General features: G+C 46.3%; 2 protein-coding genes across 3 annotated transcripts in view; both read right to left on the minus strand.

Moving 5' to 3' along the window:
- Window positions 1-1,693: 1,693 nt before the first annotated feature.
- tbk1 (TANK-binding kinase 1) lies at window positions 1,694-13,805 on the minus strand. The gene is made up of 21 exons (XM_069671033.1): window positions 13,775-13,805; window positions 12,458-12,563; window positions 11,379-11,519; window positions 11,028-11,157; window positions 10,739-10,920; window positions 9,182-9,342; window positions 5,435-5,545; window positions 5,178-5,357; window positions 4,763-4,959; window positions 4,390-4,448; window positions 4,070-4,161; window positions 3,818-3,919; window positions 3,659-3,737; window positions 3,391-3,512; window positions 3,230-3,306; window positions 3,044-3,083; window positions 2,758-2,859; window positions 2,557-2,653; window positions 2,372-2,472; window positions 2,149-2,220; window positions 1,694-1,825 (listed from the first exon to the last, which is right to left on the minus strand). Exons 2-21 carry the CDS (start codon window positions 12,542-12,544, stop codon window positions 1,786-1,788), a joined length of 2,172 nt encoding a protein of 723 aa, XP_069527134.1. The 5' UTR covers window positions 12,545-12,563; window positions 13,775-13,805; the 3' UTR covers window positions 1,694-1,785.
- A 3,369-nt stretch (window positions 13,806-17,174) lies between these two features.
- lrp6 (low density lipoprotein receptor-related protein 6) overlaps window positions 17,175-21,617 on the minus strand; it is a 30,528-nt gene continuing 26,085 nt past the window's right edge. Inside the window, exons 16-23 of one of the 2 annotated variants that reach the window (XM_069670847.1) lie at window positions 21,187-21,396; window positions 20,962-21,087; window positions 20,641-20,877; window positions 20,446-20,556; window positions 20,072-20,302; window positions 19,842-19,978; window positions 19,627-19,724; window positions 17,175-18,961 (exon numbers count right to left, since the gene is read on the minus strand). In XM_069670847.1, coding sequence (XP_069526948.1) covers window positions 18,655-18,961; window positions 19,627-19,724; window positions 19,842-19,978; window positions 20,072-20,302; window positions 20,446-20,556; window positions 20,641-20,877; window positions 20,962-21,087; window positions 21,187-21,396 — 1,457 coding nt within the window. In that variant the 3' untranslated portion in view covers window positions 17,175-18,654. Of the gene's footprint in view, window positions 18,968-19,626; window positions 19,725-19,841; window positions 19,979-20,071; window positions 20,303-20,445; window positions 20,557-20,640; window positions 20,878-20,961; window positions 21,088-21,186; window positions 21,397-21,617 lie in introns of both variants that reach the window. The other variant, XM_069670846.1, reaches the window with a different exon arrangement.

A 21,617-nucleotide genomic window follows, 5' to 3' on the forward strand; every position in this document is an offset into this window, starting at 1 on the left:
TCCGAATAACAAACGATTTCAATGTTTCAACATCAGCGACTCAACAGAGACTTTATCTGGTTCAACAGACGACTATAAAGAATTCAGTGAGGTTTAAAGTCACATTAGAACCACAACCTGTAATAAAACAGTGTATGGAGGCTGAATGCAGCCAAAAAGGAAAAACAGAAACAATGACAACAAAATTAAATAGGGTTAATATACACTTTGAAAGGTAGAAAGTTAAAAAGTCAAAATTAAAAGACAAAACAAACGCCGCCATCTTTGTTCATCTTTATTTACAAGTTTTAAACATTCATTGAACATTTGAACGCTGATTATTGACAAAAAAAAAACATTACAAAAACAAAGCTGAACATCTTCTAGAGGAAACGAGGAGCTGATATAAACGAGGGAGCAGACGTGTTTCTGCACGTCGACGAGCTAATAGAGGAAGTAATCGATTATTGATCGGTCTTAAATAAACATGTGATGTTATGAGCTTTAGTCCCTTTATGTTTTCACTTTATAATGACCGTTTAACAATGAAACACTGGAGGAGATGAAGAATGACGACACATGAAGGGACTTTTAGTCTGCACAATATAATTCTTTAAAGGTGTTTTAACCTTTTAAAATTCATTTCTAATTCTGAATGTTTCAATTAAGATGATGAGGATCATTTTAAGGTCCTTTAACCTTGTTAACCTTTTTTAACGTTAAGGTCCTTTAACCTTGTTAACCTTTTTTAACGTTAAGGTCCTTTAACCTCTTTGACCTTTTTTAACGTTAAGGTCCTTTAACCTTGTTAACCCTTTTTTAACGTTAAGGTCCTTTAACCTCTTTGACCCTTTGAAACTTGAAGGTCCTTTCTGAGTACACATGAAGGGGAACCTTCACGTAGCTTATTTTAAGGTGTGTTCACTGTTAATACACCTTTCCATCACGCAGACTCTCATTACAAAATCAATTATTAAAGTCCAATTACGATGATACAACAGTCCCTTAAATTAAACTTAACTACTCTTTAATGAACCAGAAAAACAAACCCAACACCTTTCACCTGACGTGAAGCTGTTTAGATACATTAATAATACTTTTCTTAATGTGTAATTAATGATCCCCAAAGTGTGAGTTCATCGACGTGTAAAACACTTTGAAATGGATCAAATCACATCAGAGCGTCCCTCAAATAATATTTACTCCATTTTAAACGGTTTTAACTCGTCAATCAATTAAATAAAAGTAAATATTATAATCTATTGATTTATCCATTAAACTTGACTTTAAGGTTCACCTCTAAGAAACACTTTCTTCCACATGTTCAGGTTTTTAAACATCTTCATCTCAGATTCTCTTCAAATGAAAAAAGTTCTTTAAATAAACTGAAATCATTTAACATCAATAAAACTTTAAATTATCATGAAGCTCCTTAAAAGCTCCTGAACTTAAACATGAATGTGTTTATGGTGTTTGAGTCGCCGTCTCTCGGGGTCTCCTCTCAGCAGCTTGATTCAGAAGGTGTGTTCTGTGTTTCACAGGTAAACTAAGAGTTCATTAAAGGTCATTTAAGGGTAAATTAAGCTACTTTAAGGGTTATTTTAAGGTTTTTTTCCTCCCTGATCTTCAGGTAAAAATCCAGTTTAAAGCCGAGCTGCAGCTGTTTGTGCTGCAGCTGTTTGTGCTGCAGAGTTTGTTACGTGTTCATGAACAGATCTGTTCATACAAAAAGCTTCATGTCACAGTCGAACTTATTTACAAGATAAACACAGAAAATATTTACAAACTGCAGCCAGTCGACGTCTTTCAGCCTCGCAGGCCACCGTCCAGCGTCAGCGTCCCGAACCTGAAACACAAACATGTTCACATCAGATCTTTGAAACTATTTCAACTGTTTTCAAAGTCACGTCAACGACCTCGATCAGCCCTTAAAAACTGAGCAAAGGGCAAAGAGCAAAGAGCAAAGAGCAAGCGTTCATTGTTACCTGAAGGTTTTCACATTAAAGCAGACCGATCCCACTTTAACTTTCCTGGTAAACAGCTTTAGAACTTATCCACTAACACAGTTAATAAGACCTTAGTATATGACACATGAAGACAGGCTAGCAGTTTCCCCCTGCTTCCAGTGTTTGTGCTAAGCTAGGCTAACGCTGTGCGGTGCTGTCTGACCTCTCTAAGAAGTGGTTGTTCTCTGCCAGCTCTTTGACGACTCCCTCCATCTCCTCCTTCAGCTTCTTCATCCTGAAACACAGCAGAGTCACTGAATACACAACATGTAAAGCACATCTTTATAACATGAGGTGTTTCTATTGTTTTGTTGGTCTGACTGAAGAAGAAGAAGAAGAAGAAGAAGAGTGAAGAAGAAGAAGAAGAAGAGTGAAGGAAGTCTGACCCGAGCGTCATCTCCACCAGAGTGTTCTGGCTCAGGTAGGCCGGAGGCTTCATCCCGCTCGACACCAGAGGAAGAACCTTCTGAGGCAGCTGTTCCTGCAGCTGAACACACACACAGGTGTTAACTTCTCTGAGGTCATGTGACAGCCCTCTGTCATGTGACCTGATGCGATGACGTAAACGTACCTTGATGGCTCGCTCCATCAGCATGGTGACCTCCTTCTCGATGCTGATCAGCTGACCCGACAGACCGAGCAGCTGCTTCCGCACGTGATGAACTTTCCTGAGAACACAAAGACGACGCTTCAACACACCAAACAAACTGCTTCCTGTTTACTCTGTTGCTTAGTAACAAAAACACAGGGTCCACTTCCTGTCTGTTTTCACCTCATCCACTCCTCGCTCTTAGAGATGAAGAGGCGATACTTCATGGCACACTCCTCCGTGAACAGAGACCTCGCTTTACTGGCGTGAAGGACCAACTTCTGTCTGTTAGAGAGACAACACAAACAGGAAGTCAGGACTTCAAAATAAAAGATGGCAGGAGGAAGTTCACACTGATGACAGAGAACTACAGAAGTGATCAGTTAGAGGCAGAAGCTGTTCAGCTCCAATGACACCGATCTGACAGAACTTTAGTCAGGGACACGTCGGTGTTTTAAATTGAACTTACTTGTCAAACTTGTGGATCTGCTCTTCGTTGTACGGCAGACCTGCACAGACAGATCGAGTACAGTCAGAGCACAGAGAGGGAAACGCCTGCTACAGCAGCACCAGACACAGGCAGGAGAGGTCACAAGAACAGGTAATATAATTAGCTTTAGCATTAGCATAAAGCTAACATTTGTGTGGTTCTCACGTCTCTCCGCTTTGTCCTTCTTGAACTGTTGGTAGATGGCTGTGATGGCGTCCAGCAGCACTTTGATTTTCTCCACACTGCACAGACAAACTGAGTCACACACCTGCTGCACTGTACCGCACACATCCTGCAGGTGAACATAGACACACACACAGCCTTACTTCCTGTCCTCGGGGTGGGTCCCCACTTGCTGTGTCCAGCCGTCGGTCAGCAGGCCGCCTGACAGGAATTTACTCTTGATGTCTTGAGCTGTTCGTTCGATGGGCTCCAGAGATCCAGAGATCTGCACAGAGAGCAGAGTTTGACACACACAGAAACACCTGCAGAGCACCTGCTGCGTGACTGACAGCACACGAGCCACCACGGCCTCACGCTGCAGTGACTGCACACGTTCGTTTAGCTTATAACATGAAGGAAGCGAGCGCTCACTCTGAGGACCTTCTTGTGCATGTCTGAGATCTCGTCGTACTCTGATGACATCATGTTCGCCTGCATCAACACCTCAAACCTGCAGACAGGAAGTCACGTGGTTAAACTGTGAACGAGCTGAAGTTAAATTATAATTCTTCATGTTGGTGATGGACTCACAGCTGCTCGGTCTTCTCCAGTGTCTGTGTGCAGAAGTTACACAGGTGGAACACCTCAGACTTCTTGTGCAGGATCTCGCTGTAGTCCTCCTTCATCAGCTCGCTGCACAGACAGAGACACAACACAGTCTGTTCATCTGCACACTAAATAATCTTATGCTCCTCATGAATATAAATGAGGACGCAGCAAACAGGAAGTGAGCTACGTCTAAATGAATCAGCTCACTGGCTGCACAGTCTGATGTGAGCTCACATTAAACCTCGGACTCCTTTCCGCACCAGCTCCTGATACACCAGCAGAGACTCCGACGTTTTCCATAAATGTCCCACGTCGCCAGCAAAGGTCTGAAAACAACAACAACAACAACAACAACAACAACCGGACTGTTAGTGACTATGGTAACATCTGAGTGTTGATTGTTTTAACCACAAACAGACGTTACATCGCTCTCTGCAGACACACCAGACTCCATTCATAAAAACACTGATTTAAGCTCACAGAACAGGAGCTGCTGCTCTGCTGCCTCCATCAGTTCGTTAGCTCGTGTTACTGTGTGACTCTGCGGTTTGTACCTTTGCGTAGCTGGCGTCCAGGTCCAGGTCGTAGCGAGGCTGAACTTTAGGAGGACTCGCTGCAAAGAGAAAAACACTCAGATTAGATTAGAGGTCTGCAGGATCAGGCGGGTTTAAGCAGAAATACAAAGAACAGATGGAGGTGTCGTGTTGGAGCTGCAGGTTGAACAATTGTAAAGCAGCTTCGGCACATTTGTTCGAAGCTGCAGACACTCAGAGCAGCAAATGTTCAATAACGACTCCGAATTAGATCTTTGAACGCATCCTGGAATTCAAGTTTATACCAAATGAAATCCACAACACACAGTGGTGACACGAGGCTGATCCTACACAGAACGAGAGCAGGATAAAGGAGGAACAGGAAGTGACGTACGATCTTCAAAGATGAGTCCCACGGTGGCGACGGACTCGCGGCTCACGAGCATGATGGGGTTGTCTCTGGAGGTTTTGGGGAAGGTCTTGGCCTGGCGGTTTGGGTCGAGGACGAGGCGGCGGCCCTCGTACAGCAGCTCCTGGTTGTGCAGCGGGATGCTGGACCTGCGAGACAGCAGCTCCTGGAACAGCGCCGCCCTGTGGACACATGGAGAACAGCAGCTTTAGCTTTAGCAGTTAGAGAAGAAAGAGGTGATTTTAACACCGACTTTAATGTGTAAGCAGGCTGCTGATGAGTGACAGCGTTCACCAGTGACAGGATGAATATCTGATCACATGATGCACACTTCAGCTGGAGCTCAGCAGCAGCCTGGTCTGCAGAACATTCCCTGTGAAACAAACTCTTGCTGTCTTACGTGTTGTACTCGTGGATGTAGACGTGGTGCAGCGTGGCCTGCTGCAGGCTGAACACGTAGACGACGGTCCGGTGCAGGATGTCGTTTGTCTCTGCAAAGAACTGATCGAAGCCCCAACACTTCTCCTGATCCGCCTCCAGGATGTTAGCGAGGACCGGAGTGAGGAGGCTCTGCAGACCCCTGAAACACCAGAACACCAGTTCACAAGCAGGAAACAAGACAGAGCCACCAACACGTGCTCACAGAGCGCTTCGTACTTAGACAGACTGCAGGACACGGGCATCTCCGTGCTCCACTCGATCTTCCCGTTCTCACACTTCTGATGGCCGGAGATCGTCCCGGACGGTTTCTCTGTGATGATCTTATACCTGAAACAAGAAACGGCTCGTTCAGCGTCCTGTTCCCGCTCGTCTCAGACACGTTACAGGTTTTCCTCTCTCTCAGACACGTTACAGGTTTTCCTCTCTCACACACGTTACAGGTTTTCCTCTCTCACACACGTTACAGGTTTTCCTCTCTCACACACGTTACAGGTTTTCCTCTCACACACACGTTACAGGTTTTCCTCTCTCTCACACGTTACAGGTTTTCCTCTCTCACACACGTTACAGGTTTTCCTCTCTCTCACACGTTACAGGTTTTCCTCTCTCTCACACGTTACAGGTTTTCCTCTCTCACACACGTTACAGGTTTTCCTCTCTCACACACGTTACAGGTTTTCCTCTCTCTCACACGTTACAGGTTTTCCTCTCTCACACACGTTACAGGTTTTCCTCTCTCACACACGTTACAGGTTTTCCTCTCTCACACACGTTACAGGTTTTCCTCTCTCACACACGTTACAGGTTTTCCTCTCTCACACACGTTACAGGTTTTCCTCTCTCACACACGTTACAGGTTTTCCTCTCTCTCACACGTTACAGGTTTTCCTCTCTCTCACACGTTACAGGTTTTCCTCTCTCTCACACGTTACAGGTTTTCCTCTCTCACACACGTTACAGGTTTTCCTCTCTCACACACGTTACAGGTTTTCCTCTCTCTCACACGTTACAGGTTTTCCTCTCTCACACACGTTACAGGTTTTCCTCTCTCACACACGTTACAGGTTTTCCTCTCTCACACACGTTACAGGTTTTCCTCTCTCACACACGTTACAGGTTTTCCTCTCTCACACACGTTACAGGTTTTCCTCTCTCACACACGTTACAGGTTTTCCTCTCTCTCACACGTTACAGGTTTTCCTCTCAGACACGTTACAGGTTTTCCTCTCTCTCACACGTTACAGGTTTTCCTCTCTCAGACACGTTACAGGTTTTCCTCTCAGACACGTTACAGGTTTTCCTCTCTCTCACACGTTACAGGTTTTCCTCTCAGACACGTTACAGGTTTTCCTCTCTCTCACACGTTACAGGTTTTCCTCTCTCAGACACGTTACAGGTTTTCCTCTCAGACACGTTACAGGTTTTCCTCTCTCTCACACGTTACAGGTTTTCCTCTCTCAGACACGTTACAGGTTTTCCTCTCTCTCACACGTTACAGGTTTTCCTCTCTCACACACGTTACAGGTTTTCCTCTCACACACACGTTACAGGTTTTCCTCTCTCACACGTTACAGGTTTTCCTCTCTCTCACACGTTACAGGTTTTCCTCTCTCACACACGTTACAGGTTTTCCTCTCTCTCACACGTTACAGGTTTTCCTCTCTCAGACACGTTACAGGTTTTCCTCTCTCTCACACGTTACAGGTTTTCCTCTCTCACACACGTTACAGGTTTTCCTCTCTCTCACACGTTACAGGTTTTCCTCTCTCACACACGTTACAGGTTTTCCTCTCTCTCACACGTTACAGGTTTTCCTCTCTCACACACGTTACAGGTTTTCCTCTCTCAGACACGTTACAGGTTTTCCTCTCACACACACGTTACAGGTTTTCCTCTCACACACACGTTACAGGTTTTCCTCTCTCACACGTTACAGGTTTTCCTCTCTCTCACACGTTACAGGTTTTCCTCTCTCACACACGTTACAGGTTTTCCTCTCTCACACACGTTACAGGTTTTCCTCTCTCACACACGTTACAGGTTTTCCTCTCTCAGACACGTTACAGGTTTTCCTCTCTCAGACACACGTTACAGGTTTTCCTCTCTCAGACACGTTACAGGTTTTCCTCTCTCTCACACGTTACAGGTTTTCCTCTCTCTCACACGTTACAGGTTTTCCTCTCTCACACACGTTACAGGTTTTCCTCTCTCACACACGTTACAGGTTTTCCTCTCTCACACACGTTACAGGTTTTCCTCTCACACACACGTTACAGGTTTTCCTCTCTCACACACGTTACAGGTTTTCCTCTCTCACACACGTTACAGGTTTTCCTCTCTCAGACACGTTACAGGTTTTCCTCTCTCACACACGTTACAGGTTTTCCTCAGACACACGTTACAGGTTTTCCTCTCTCACACACGTTACAGGTTTTCCTCTCTCACACACGTTACAGGTTTTCCTCTCTCACACACGTTACAGGTTTTCCTCTCACACACACGTTACAGGTTTTCCTCTCAGACACGTTACAGGTTTTCCTCTCAGACACGTTACAGGTTTTCCTCTCTCTCACACGTTACAGGTTTTCCTCTCAGACACGTTACAGGTTTTCCTCTCTCTCACACGTTACAGGTTTTCCTCTCTCAGACACGTTACAGGTTTTCCTCTCAGACACGTTACAGGTTTTCCTCTCTCTCACACGTTACAGGTTTTCCTCTCTCAGACACGTTACAGGTTTTCCTCTCTCTCACACGTTACAGGTTTTCCTCTCTCACACACGTTACAGGTTTTCCTCTCACACACACGTTACAGGTTTTCCTCTCTCACACGTTACAGGTTTTCCTCTCTCTCACAAGTTACAGGTTTTCCTCTCTCACACACGTTACAGGTTTTCCTCTCTCTCACACGTTACAGGTTTTCCTCTCTCAGACACGTTACAGGTTTTCCTCTCTCTCACACGTTACAGGTTTTCCTCTCTCACACACGTTACAGGTTTTCCTCTCTCTCACACGTTACAGGTTTTCCTCTCTCACACACGTTACAGGTTTTCCTCTCTCTCACACGTTACAGGTTTTCCTCTCTCACACACGTTACAGGTTTTCCTCTCTCAGACACGTTACAGGTTTTCCTCTCACACACACGTTACAGGTTTTCCTCTCACACACACGTTACAGGTTTTCCTCTCTCACACGTTACAGGTTTTCCTCTCTCTCACACGTTACAGGTTTTCCTCTCTCACACACGTTACAGGTTTTCCTCTCTCACACACGTTACAGGTTTTCCTCTCTCACACACGTTACAGGTTTTCCTCTCTCACACACGTTACAGGTTTTCCTCTCTCAGACACACGTTACAGGTTTTCCTCTCTCAGACACGTTACAGGTTTTCCTCTCTCTCACACGTTACAGGTTTTCCTCTCTCACACACGTTACAGGTTTTCCTCTCTCACACACGTTACAGGTTTTCCTCTCTCACACACGTTACAGGTTTTCCTCTCTCACACACGTTACAGGTTTTCCTCTCTCAGACACGTTACAGGTTTTCCTCTCTCACACACGTTACAGGTTTTCCTCAGACACACGTTACAGGTTTTCCTCTCACACACACGTTACAGGTTTTCCTCTCACACACACGTTACAGGTTTTCCTCTCTCACACACGTTACAGGTTTTCCTCTCTCAGACACGTTACAGGTTTTCCTCTCTCACACACGTTACAGGTTTTCCTCAGACACACGTTACAGGTTTTCCTCTCTCACACACGTTACAGGTTTTCCTCTCTCACACACGTTACAGGTTTTCCTCTCACACACACGTTACAGGTTTTCCTCTCTCACACACGTTACAGGTTTTCCTCTCACACACACGTTACAGGTTTTCCTCTCTCACACACGTTACAGGTTTTCCTCTCACACACACGTTACAGGTTTTCCTCTCTCACACACGTTACAGGTTTTCCTCTCACATGACTTCTTTGTTCCTGCGCGGCCCCTCGAACGGTCGGAACGGGAGGCTGCCGGTGGCGGCGTGATAAAAGGTGACCCCGATGCTCCACAGGTCCACCGTGGCTCCGTATTTCTTCTGGTGGTCTTTCCTCAGCACGGCTCGCTCGTACATGTCGGGGTGCTGCACAGGAAACACATGAAGAAGAGTCAAACAGGAAGTTAAAGACGAACAGCATGACGCTCAGTTTCAGACCTGTTATGAGTCCCTTTTGTGTCTGCTACATTTTGAAGGTGAACAGAACAGCAGAGTGTTGCTAATGCTAATGTTACTAAGAATAGGGGTGTGTGTTTCAGGGGTGTGTGTTTCAGGTGTGTGTGTTTCAGGTGTGTGTGTTTCAGGTGTGTGTGTTACAGGTGTGTGTGTTACAGGGGTGTGTGTTTCAGGGGTGTGTGTTACAGGTGTGTGTGTTTCAGGGGTGTGTGTTACAGGTGTGTGTGTTACAGGTGTGTGTGTTTCAGGTGTGTGTGTTACAGGTGTGTGTGTTTCAGGTGTGTGTGTTTCAGGTGTGTGTATTACAGGTGTGTGTGTTTCAGGTGTGTGTGTTTCAGGTGTGTGTGTTACAGGTGTGTGTGTTTCAGGGGTGTGTGTTTCAGGTGTGTGTGTTACAGGTGTGTGTGTTACAGGTGTGTGTGTTTCAGGTGTGTGTGTTTCAGGTGTGTGTGTTACAGGTGTGTGTGTTTCAGGTGTGTGTGTTTCAGGGGTGTGTGTTTCAGGTGTGTGTGTTACAGGTGTGTGTGTTTCAGGGGTGTGTGTTTCAGGTGTGTGTGTTACAGGTGTGTGTTTCAGGTGTGTGTGTTACAGGTGTGTGTGTTACAGGTGTGTGTGTTACAGGTGTGTGTTACAGGTGTGTGTGTTACAGGTGTGTGTGTTTCAGGTGTGTGTGTTTCAGGGGTGTGTGTTTCAGGTGTGTGTGTTTCAGGGGTGTGTGTTTCAGGTGTGTGTGTTACAGGTGTGTGTGTTACAGGTGTGTGTTACAGGTGTGTGTGTTACAGGTGTGTGTGTTTCAGGGGTGTGTGTTTCAGGTGTGTGTGTTTCAGGTGTGTGTGTTTCAGGGGTGTGTGTTTCAGGTGTGTGTGTTTCAGGGGTGTGTGTTACAGGTGTGTGTGTTACAGGTGTGTGTGTTTCAGGTGTGTGTGTTTCAGGGGTGTGTGTTTCAGGTGTGTGTGTTTCAGGGGTGTGTGTTTCAGGTGTGTGTGTTACAGGTGTGTGTGTTACAGGTGTGTGTGTTTCAGGGGTGTGTGTTTCAGGTGTGTGTGTTACAGGTGTGTGTGTTACAGGTGTGTGTGTTTCAGGGGTGTGTGTTTCAGGTGTGTGTGTTACAGGTGTGTGTGTTACAGGTGTGTGTTACAGGTGTGTGTGTTACAGGTGTGTGTGTTACAGGTGTGTGTGTTACAGGTGTGTGTGTTTCAGGGGTGTGTGTTTCAGGTGTGTGTGTTACAGGTGTGTGTGTTACAGGTGTGTGTGTTACAGGTGTGTGTGTTTCAGGGGTGTGTGTTTCAGGTGTGTGTGTCCTCACCAGGTACTCCTCGGTGCCGTACAGAGACACAAACTGCTCGTCGTCCTCCAGCTCTCTGGCTGCTCCGAAGTCTGTCAGCTTGTAGACGGAGCGCCCGTCCTCTCCGATCACACGCATGATGTTTCCTGGTTTGATGTCCCGGTGGACGATACCGTACTCCCTCAGGTGGTTCATACCTGCCACTGAAGACAGCCAATCAGAGAGGGTAATTAGGTAAGTGTTCCCAATATACCCTTAAAGTTAAAAAGAGTTATTTCCCCCACGTGCAGGAACATGAACGTTCCCTCACCGACGTCGTGCAGAACGATCAGGAACTCGTCCTCAGGGAGTCCGTACGCGTTGGACGACTCCTCTAAGACGGTGTAGAGGCTCCCACAGGGACAGTACTCCATCACCAGGACCTTGTGCCGCGTGTTGGACTGAGAGCGAGAGCAGAGACGTGTTTACAATCAGAGACAGATATTATGTCAAATAAATATCATGAAACTTCAAACTGTTTAGATTCAGTTTTTATGAAGCGAGCTGCAGCTCCTGATTGGTCCAACAGTTTACAATAATGTAAGACAGACATAAACAGAAGCTTTCTACATTCAGTTTGTTGTGTGATGATCTAAAGCTGCACACTGTGTGACACACAGACCTCCTCCTCCACAGCGAACAGTTTGACGATGTTCTTGTGGTTGAGTTTCTTCAGAACCTCGAACTCTCTCATCTGGACGTCCAGCGGCCTCAGAAAGCTCAGGTTGTTGAACACTTTGACGGCGTACAGGTCTCCAGTTTTCTACAGTGACACACAGAAACATTTTGTGGTTAAAGAGTCGGAACGTGTTTCCAGCTCCAAACGTGGAGCGCGATGAGACGACATGTTTCTTTACATGTCTGAGGACGTGGAAACAGTTCAAACTATCTTCACTCTTTGTGTGTTGTAAAAACCTGACGTGACCCGACAGACCCGACAGACCCGAGGCGTCCACATTTAATAACACAGCAGAGAGCAGAATGAAACAGGACGTCAGGTTCAGACGGATCCTCTGACTTTAAAGATTCAGGTCTGAAGTTTTGGGGAATCCCCGCTCGGTGCAGTTTGAAGCCTGGAGGCTTTTCTGGATCGACTATAAACACAAAGTGTGACGTGTTAGAGTCAGACTGAGCCGAGCTGCAGGTCTTTGAAACCTTTGCAGATGGAAACAGGAATCTGTTCTCCCTGCATGAGCTCAGATAACTCTGCTTCCTGAACACGAGCCGGCCCGAGGTCTGAGCGAGGAAGCACAGACGGATCCTCTGAGGAAGTCAAACACACAAAGCTGTCAGCTGATCTGATGGCAGTGTGAAAGGAAACATGCTGAACATGCTGAACACGCGGACACAGGAGCCACAGAACAAACACACCTTTAACTTTATTCATTCAAACAGGTCATCTTCAATCCTCCAGGAGCAGTCTGAGCTACAGCTCTGTGAGGCTGACCCAGTGGTGCTTTGAGCTAAATGCTAACATGCTAACACCAATACCAACATCCCCCCCCCCCGTGTTTCCTGTTTGTCTAAAATATCTGCTGTCGGGGGAAAAATGTCCCAAGACCAGAGATCCTGGCGGGACAGAGGAAGTCCATCAGGTCAAACAGACTTCACTGACTCTTTGGGTGATTTTATGTCGGTACAGGTGTAAAGCTAACGTACCTGCAGCCGCTCAGGAGATTATTGTCAGGTGTGGGTTCATACCTTGTGTCTGCCGCGGTAAACGTTAGCGGTGGCTCCCTGACCCAGCAGGTCTGAGATCAGCCACAGGTAGTTGGTGGTGCTCTGCATCCTGACGCTGCAACTGTTCCTGAACACACAGAAACGTCTCGTCAAAACACAGAATAATAATATATAATATATATATATATAATAATATATAATATATATATATATAATAATATATAATAAATAAGATCATACACATAAAGCAGGAAGCAGCAGGACTGAATCTCACATCAATACTTTGTGATGCAAACTGAGACGTGTCAAATCAGATTATTTTAAATTTAAATACATTTGATTCAGAATTTAAATCAGCTGTCAAGTTATTGATTATGTTCTATTTAAAAGGTCAATTAGATGATAAGTAAAAATATGTCTATAAAATAGTTTTTATTCATTTAATTTACAATCACATTGTAGTTATTATGTGTAAAATTTACTTTATTCTTTATTATATTAGATTTCAGTACAATATTTTTTTACCTTGTTCATAACACAACATTTTAACATGATATATATATCATATATAATTACTACATTTAACATGTACACGAGTGGCTTTCTGTTATTTTCCAAAACACCGAAATAAGATAAAGCTTTCGTCAATAATTTAGTATTAAAACAACATACTTTTGGGCCACGGAAAATAAATGAAAATAGTTTCTTTCTGGACGTAAACTTTATCAGTGTTGCTGCCTGCCTTGGATTCACTACGTCATCACGTATTCATGACGTCGTGGTATGTCGGTCTGTGGGAAATTCCCGTTTCAGGCCTCAAACAACAGAAACCTACAGATGTAATAAACCGTGACGATGATACAGCAGATTATATAAATAACTTAATGAACCAGAAGCTGCTCTTCCCGTTTAACAGTCCGCCATTACTACATATACTAATACTAATCTTAATACTAATATCTCTATGGCTTTAAAAACGAGCCAATAATGAAAGCAGCTAGCATCAGATCATTAATGTACAAACTGACAGTGGCTTCAGCGGGTAAAATGTCTCCTGACTGTTCGATTAATGTCAGTCAAAGCGTCAGTTTCTGTCTGCGCTGGCTTCGCTTTTATATTTTCACTTTCTGCGGACATGGACGCTGACTGTCACAGAAATCCGAACTGACCACGATCGTTTAAACCTGCGTTGTGCTAACAAGCTACCCGTTTAAATTGCGCCAGCATGCCGGCTCCATTAGCTAACATGTCGAGCTACAAAACGGTAACGGCAGATACAGTATTATAACTGTTTGTACAGTTTAAATGTAATCGTTTTTATTTTGTTTATTTCCTCACCCTTCTGTCTGCGACGGAGTCCTCGTCTTCCGCTGTCTCCAGGTCACATGGCAGAATCAGTCCAATCATCGTGCAGAGTAGGGAAAGGGGCGTGTTGTAGAATTACCGTAATACCCTGAACAGCAGCGGCAGATAAAACTATTCACCCTCTCAGCTGCTTATATTAGCAAAATAATAATTCTTATACCACTGTTTTTTCCATGTTAGTCTTCTTGAACCTCCTACTTGTGATCTCATTAGATTGAACTAATATAAGAGTTTGTACTACAGTGACAAGAAGAGCCAAATGTGCTCACTCCTGGATGTTACCAGTTATTACGGTAACTGCAGAGGAAGCCTTATAGAAAATCAAAACCTACCTGTATCTAAAGTAGATCACGCCCATTTATATAACATCGTGATAAGTCACACCTATTTACATAAATACAGACGTGTTAATGTTAGTTAAGTTAATAAGTTAAGTTAATGTAAGTATGTGAAAAATTTAACGTTTTATTTTATAATTTATAACTAAATGAAATCGTATTAAATAAAACTTTGAATTATATGACACTATAACAATCAGCACACAGACACTCATTTGAAAAGTTCACTCACTTTATATTTAACAAAAAGAAAAAAAAATCAGCATTTCATGAGTTACAACAGCTTATGGTGGCAGCTGGATGGGCTGTACAGGTCCATCTGATGCTCTGGTTTACAGGTAAAGCAGTCATCGTATAAAAACGGACAGTTAGTGGAAATCAAACGAACCGGACGAACCAAATGTTGGCCGTCTCCACAAACATCCTCGCAGAGCACCATGAGAGTAAAATGGATGAAGGACAACATTTGAAAAACATCGACGACACAAACTTCTCTGTTTTCCTGTCGAACCTCCGATAAAAACCTGGAGACCAAAGTGCTTTTTTAAAATGACCTTTTCAATCTTTTTACATTTCTACTTCCTTTGACCCTTTTCAGCCACGTTCGTCACAATCTGTACAAAGTGTCCACACAAGTCGGAGCTCAGCCTGAATCAGAGACGTTTGAACACGGAGGCATAAAGATTCATCAGTTTGATTCGTCTCCTTTTTCTCTGAAAGGTGTCGCTCAGCTTTTCATGAACCTTTCTACAAAATCTGTGAAGTCTGGAGGAAAGTCACGGCCGGGTATCGAACCGAAACATTTATTAATATCTGCTGACATGTGTCCCGAGCACAGAGAGGAACAGGTCACTGTTTGTAATCGTAATGTTTTCAGGCTTTAAGCTTCTGCTGCCGAACAAGCAGGAAACATGTTTCTGCTGCCGAACAAGCAGGAAACATGTTTCTGCTGCCGAACAACGGCCACCAAAACAACAACAAAGCTGCTGCATGTTATCAGTCAGCTCGTGTTCACACATTTACTTCTTTTGTTTTAGTTGATCTAAAATGTTTGTGTGCACCAAAACGCATCTGATCAGACAAATCAAACATTTCCGTCGACACCCAGCCATTTCACTTAATAATTAGTGTTCTTGTGCTGATTCACTATTTATCCCCTCATCACTCTCTTGGTTCCCTTGGTTCCCAAAACAGATTCATTAGTACCTTAAGATCAAAGTTGCTGAAGTCCTACAATGACCCAACATATGTTCACTCGTCAGTTTGCATCCGTACGGCCTCAGAGACACTTTGATCAGATCCGTCTGAAATGAAAGGATTTCGTCTTAAACACACTTTTGTTTGACATCACATATTTTACAGGGTAACAGATCATTTCACAGCAGAACACAGACGTGATTCAGTTCAAACTCTTTGTACAAACAGGCGATGAAAGGAGGACAGAGTCCGTACGGCACAAACTGAACAAGTGACGAAACCAAGGGAACAAAGTCAACGAGCTGAGGGTAAAAATTAAGCACCGACATGTTGAGGGAACGATTCATCACGACTTCCCTGACACCAGCCAGACGTTTCTCCTCTTCACCGAGTCGTCTGTTTCGGACTCTTCTAAACCCTCAAACCAAACGTCACTTTTTTTCACAACTTTCCTCCAGCTGCACGAAAACTACAAAGTTTTGTACCAGAAATCATCTAAAAAAATAAAAGTCCTGTAAAGTGCAGTTAGAGAATGAGAACGTCTCCCAAAAACAGTTTGTTTATTTGGTGTGTAAAGAAAGCACACCTGGATGAGTCAGAGTGATTGTACCACAGGTAGAGATCAGCTGGTGGGCTGAAGCCGAGGATGTACGGAGGCAGCAGGGGGCCAAAATACAAGCTCGTGTTCTGGTTCGAGATGAACTGGACTTTAGGTGGTTCGGGTTTCTCCTCACGTTAGTGACACGCTTCGGATTTTTCTTCACAAGAAACTTCTGTTTATAAAGTCTGTGTTGTTACTGATTATTTCTCCTTCAACAAGAGATGATTCTTTGGAGCCTCAGAGCGTGCTCACCTCGGGCGGGTAAATTGTTTTTATCACAATTTGTGCACCAAGATAACTTTGAGATAATTAGCTGTGTGTCTTTTGCACGTAAGATTTTCACTTTTGCACACAGGAGAATAATTAAGACGATAACTTTTACGTCCAGATAAAAAACTCTGCGTTCAAAATTATCATTTGTGTGCAAAGACAAAAACTTTTTGCACTCAAGGGAAAAAATTTGCATCCAAATAAAAACGCCCAAGAAAAGAGTTTGGTGCCAAAGAGGATCGTCGTGGCGATCAGGAATCAATTTATGATCCATTTTAGCAACAATTTACGCTCCAAGAAAACAACGTCGCTCCTCAGATAAAAAACTTTGCACTCAATGTTTTTAATCAAGAAAATATTTTGTGAAGAAAAACCCGACTGGCCTCGTAAAGAGGAGCCGTGAGGACCAGATTATCGGATTCTTGTTTCTACAGAGTCAAACTTGAACTCTGTGAACGCCTCATGAAGAAGAAGCTTTGTTGGTTTCTAATATTGAAAACAAACTTGGCTCTGATCGAACTGCTGCGACGTGTAAAGCGCTACGATTGTCAGATTCATGCTGGTGTTGTTTCTCTTTTCGACGTGACCTTCAGGAGCTCGACAACAAAGCGAGCGTTCGACGACACGGAGGGAAAACTCTCCTCCGACGATGAGACGATGAAACACGGTACCTCGAAAAATATATTTCTGCTCGTGACGAGAAGCACAAAGACAAGAAGAGTTTAGAAAAAAACAGATGGTTGTAAAGGCAACAGAACGGATGCCTCGTGTTCGCCCTCTGGTCCCGGCTCGTCTGCCTCCACAGCGTTTAAAAAAGAGTATTTTGGCACAACAGTCCTTCACACTTTGACCTCACACTAAAAACCTGGATATGTTCTTCGATTGACTGATCTGAGATTGTCGCCGTACGTCTGATTTTCTGTAGAAAAATATAATGAGGCAATATAAAAAAAGACGGAATGAAAAGTACTGCAAGAATTCAATGGATAGATTTACAATGATTTTCTATATAGCTTATAAATACGTTATCTACACAATATGTGGTACAAAAATACTATAGAGCATTTAGTGGGCACTGGAGTTCCTTTGTGTTTTTCCTCAAAGCAACAGAAACACAAAAATAAAGACGACATGAAGACGTGGAACTGGTCAGGCACAAGATCGTGTTCATGGAGGAAACTCTGCGTCCGCCACGAGGGAGGACTCAAAACTGAAAGAAAACCAAGATGGAGGACGAGTGCAGCCTGCGCTCGCCGTGCAGCGTCGGGTCGTTAGAGACGCACCGCTGCAGACGGCGTTTAAACGTTTCAATGGGAAGAAAAAAAAACACAGGCGAACGTTTTGGTTTAAACCGTCTGAACATCAGGGCGAGTCCAGGATGTGAGTCATGTTACAGCCGACTGATCCTTAACTTGAGAGGGGAGTGCTGTCGTGTTGTACGGAGGCCCTGAGGGGACACAGAGGCCGTTCTTTCGTTCTGAAGACGTTTCTGCTAGTTTTCGTACGACAGGTTGTTTGTAGCGTGGGACACCTGGTAAACAACGCGGAGCGCCTCGTGAACAAGGCGGGGCTGGTGCATGTAACACTTCCCGTAGCGCACGACAGGAAGTGACTCGTGCACAGATTCTAGAAGAACGAACCAAAGGGGCTGATTGTCTGAAGATGTCCGTGAGCAGTGGACTGTTTCTGGTGCACTCTACAAACGCGCTCTGTGTCCCTTCAGGGCCTCCGTAGTGTGTCAGCAAACTGAGCCACACACTCCGATGTCCTGCAGCCTCAGCAGCACTCAGAGGGCTCCTGCCTCCATCGATTGGGTAATAAATATGTGCCTGACAGTGTTATTGCTTCAGCTCAGAGTGTCCTGTTACCATGACTCATCACATGACTCATCACGTGATCACATGACTCACATCCACACAGATCCTCTGAACCGCTTCATAATGAGGAGGTAAATTCAAATCAAAGACCCAGTACCACGCTCTCCTCCAGCCGCTCCTGATCCAGTTTCCATGGTAACTACAGGCAAGATGGCCGCCGGGCGGAGCCTGTTCCTGTGGCTGTTTTTCATATTTGGCATCAGATAAGTTAAAACGTCCCGCTGCTCATCGTGTGCTTCGTGTCCTTCAGCCTCTTGTCTCCTGGTTTAAGGCAACTTATATTTGTGATGATTTTAATAAAACCTTTTCTTAAAAAATGTACAAATTTCTTAATACAAACCTCTATGGCATCATCAGTAAACACTGTATAGAAAATATATAAATATGCTTTTCTCTTTTTAATGTACAAATGTTCTGCAGCGCCCGCTTCTCTTTGTCTCCTGTTCGTCCTGCACCGCGCTCCTCCTCTTCCTCAGTCTCTCTTTCCCATTTTTGACCTCATATATGCACAATTGCTATTTACAGTGAGGGGGCGGAGCTGTGCGGAGGGGGGGTTGTGGGGGATCTGGCTCACGAGGAGTCCGTGCAGGGCGACGGCGGCGGCGGGTAGAGGTGGTGGGAGTAGCTGCGTTCGGTGTAAGGCGACGGCGGGCAGCTCTCACAGTTCTCCTCCGCCGACAGGTACTGGCTGCGGGGCGTCGGCGGCGGCGGGAAAGGCTCCGAGTCGTAGTTGAGGTCGCTGGTGTAGCCCTTGGCGGCGGCAGAGGCGGCGGCGCTGGACTTGAGAGGCGCCCGGCGTCCCGGCGTGTAGTCGCTGTCGCACACGTCGGTGCTGCAGGGGGTGGTGGGAGGGGCGAAGTGACGGTACGTGTACGGCCTGTAGCTGAGACACAAACACACTCATGAGGGAGAGGACAGGAAACAGGAAACACATCACGATGACCTCAGCTCAGAGTCTAAGCTATCAGCTGCTGTAGCTTCTACATGAGAGCAGGATCGATCTAAAGAGGCCACACAGACCGACAGGAGGAGGGTTCACCTGCTGACCCGGCCCTTTAAAAGGTTCCTTTAATGAAGGTGAACATGTTAATGAATCTGAATGCAGGTTTATAGATTCATGCTCGTCCTGGTTACCAAACATTAAACAAACAATCACACATGTTGGGGGTTCAGGGCCTGTGTGCGGGACCATGTGACGGCTGTGCCCAGTGAAACGGGAGCAGAAGAGCGAGAACACAGACGGAGCCAGAAAGTGCTTCTTACACTTCCAGGAACTGCAGCTCGTGTTTGCTCTGTAGCATAAATAAAATCAATCTAAAATCCGACCGAAGAATGTAAACACACTCTCACTGTCGGTCTCTGCAGACGAGGTCGCAGAGTTTGTGTGCACACGAGGGATCGTTGTTCGTGTTCACACGTGATGCAGCCTCATCCATCAAACTGTGACTCTGCTAAACACTGAAACCTGAGAGCTCCGGTGGCTCGTCGGGACTCACCGCAGCAGCGTGAATGTTCAGGAGAGAGGAGACAACCTGTGCTCACCTGTACGATCTGTGAGTCGAGGGGCTGTTGGATGAATAACCAAACTCCATGGTGTACTGAGAGCGGACTGTGGCCGGAGACGGAGGAGGGTTCAGGATCTGAACACAGAAACAAATGTCGTTACAGATTCGCCCTGAAAACACCTCACAGTGCCGTCAGTGAGGCGGAGCGAAGAACGTGTCTGTTTTAAACGTGTTGAAGCGTCTGCGTCTCACCGGGGGGAAGTACGTCCCCTTGGTGCTGGACGAGCTGCTGGACGACGCTCCGGTCACGTGAGCGCGGTCGTACGGCGGCCCGCTGCTCCCGCCCATGATGCTGATGGAGCCAATCACAGACTTCCCTCTGGACATACCTGAGGAGGGGACACACACGCACACACACACACACGTCAGCGTCACGTTCATTAAACATGACATCAGGACTGTCCTCGCGGCGTGGCTCCCACCTGGCAGCGAGCTGGACAGCGAGCTCGGGTGCGGCACGTATCCCAGCGGCACCGAGGACGGCCCGTGGACCACGAAGTCGTTGGTGACCGTCTCTCCGTCGTCCTTCATCTGTGGACAGAGGACGCGCTGACACACGAAGTACACCGCCCCCACCACGAACAGCGCCATGACGACGGCCACGATGGAGCCGATGGTGGTGTTAGGGGGGGGAGGGGGCTCCTCGGTCGGATCTGAAACCACAGAAGAAGAAGAGTGGCGTTAAAACACAGACGGCCGGTTCGTTACAGAAAGACGACTGAAAACAGAGAATCAAAGAACTGATGAAGGATTCTGATGTTTTAATGACGCAGACGAAAACAACGAGCCGACTCACAGCAGCCGATCTCGTCAGAGTTGTCGGTACAGTCCATGTTGTGGTCGCACTTCTTGTGTTTCCCGATGCACTGACCGTTGGAGCAGGTGAACTGGTCAGCTGGACAGCGGACTGCAGGACAGACAGACAGAGAACATTCCATCAGACTCTGGAATCTGTTGGAGTCAGCTCCAGGTGAGCTCTCCGCCGCCTCACCTTCACACTTGTTCTCGTCGGAGCGGTCCTGACAGTTGACCTCTCCGTTGCAGCGCAGGCTCTCGTCGATGCACTGCCGGCTGTCGCACTGGAACTCGGACTCGAGGCAGACGGGACAGTCCTCCTCGTCGCTGCTGTCATCGCACTCGGGGTAACCGTCGCACCTCCACGCCTGCGGGATGCAGTCCACCTCGCCCGACGTGCAGGAGAACTGCTCGGGGGAGCAGGTGGGGGGCTCTGAGGGGGGAGGAGGGGGACAGGGTGAGACTCTGACCTGTAGAAAGCGGTAAGTCTACCTGTACGTGACGGAGCAGGTCTCACCTCCACAGGAGAGCTCGTCCTGCAGCAGCACCAGGTGGACGGGACACGAGCAGCGAGTCGTCCCGTCGCCTTTCACGATGCAGATGTGGGAGCAGCCGCCGTTATCCCAGGTACACGGGTGTTTACCTGCAGAGAGGAGCACAGGTGAGACATGACGCACCTGAGGAGAGCTCAGCTAACACACAGACGAGCTGTGACAGGATTGCTCTGGCGTCTCAGACTCACTGTAGTCCCTCATGTCGAGCTCGTGGACGGCGTGGATGTCGCTCAGGTAGGCGATGCGAGCCTGGATCTTGGTGCGTCCCTCCCTCGTCGTCTTGTCGATGCGTTCGATCATCTGCTGCTGCTTGTCGATCCAGTACAGGTGGTTCCCGAACACGGTCAGACCCACCGGCTGCAGGATGTTGGAGTCCGCGATCACGATCCGATTGGCTCCTGATGTAAAAAAGCACCGAGGGGGAGAAACAAAACAAGGTTGGAGGGACCAAAACTTCAGGAAGAGAAGGAACTGAACGGGTGAGAAACTGAGGGGTGAGGCAGGAGGGGAGGCGGGAGGAGGGGAGAGGGACACGCCGAAGTCAGCGACAAGTCAACACTGAAGATCTCACACAGCACAAAGAAGCCTGCACAGATACACAGTATATAGTCCCAGCATT

This window comes from Semicossyphus pulcher, unplaced genomic scaffold, assembly GCF_022749685.1.
Source record: "Semicossyphus pulcher isolate SPU_LCO1_2020_fin unplaced genomic scaffold, fSemPul1.0.p SCAF_20, whole genome shotgun sequence".
Classification (NCBI taxonomy): Eukaryota; Metazoa; Chordata; class Actinopteri; order Labriformes; family Labridae; genus Semicossyphus; species Semicossyphus pulcher.

Bases quoted from the DNA above. Each gene is read 5' to 3' on its own strand.
- tbk1 (XM_069671033.1), bottom strand. From the start codon at position 12,544: ATGCAGAGCACCACCAACTACCTGTGGCTGATCTCAGACCTGCTGGGT. The intron at 3,513-3,658 runs GTGAGCGCTCGC...CTCTCTGTGCAG, and splicing joins TGCACAAGAAGGTCCTCAGA to ATCTCTGGATCTCTGGAGCC. The intron at 1,826-2,148 runs GTCAGACAGCAC...TTTGTGTTTCAG, and splicing joins AACAACCACTTCTTAGAGAG to GTTCGGGACGCTGACGCTGG.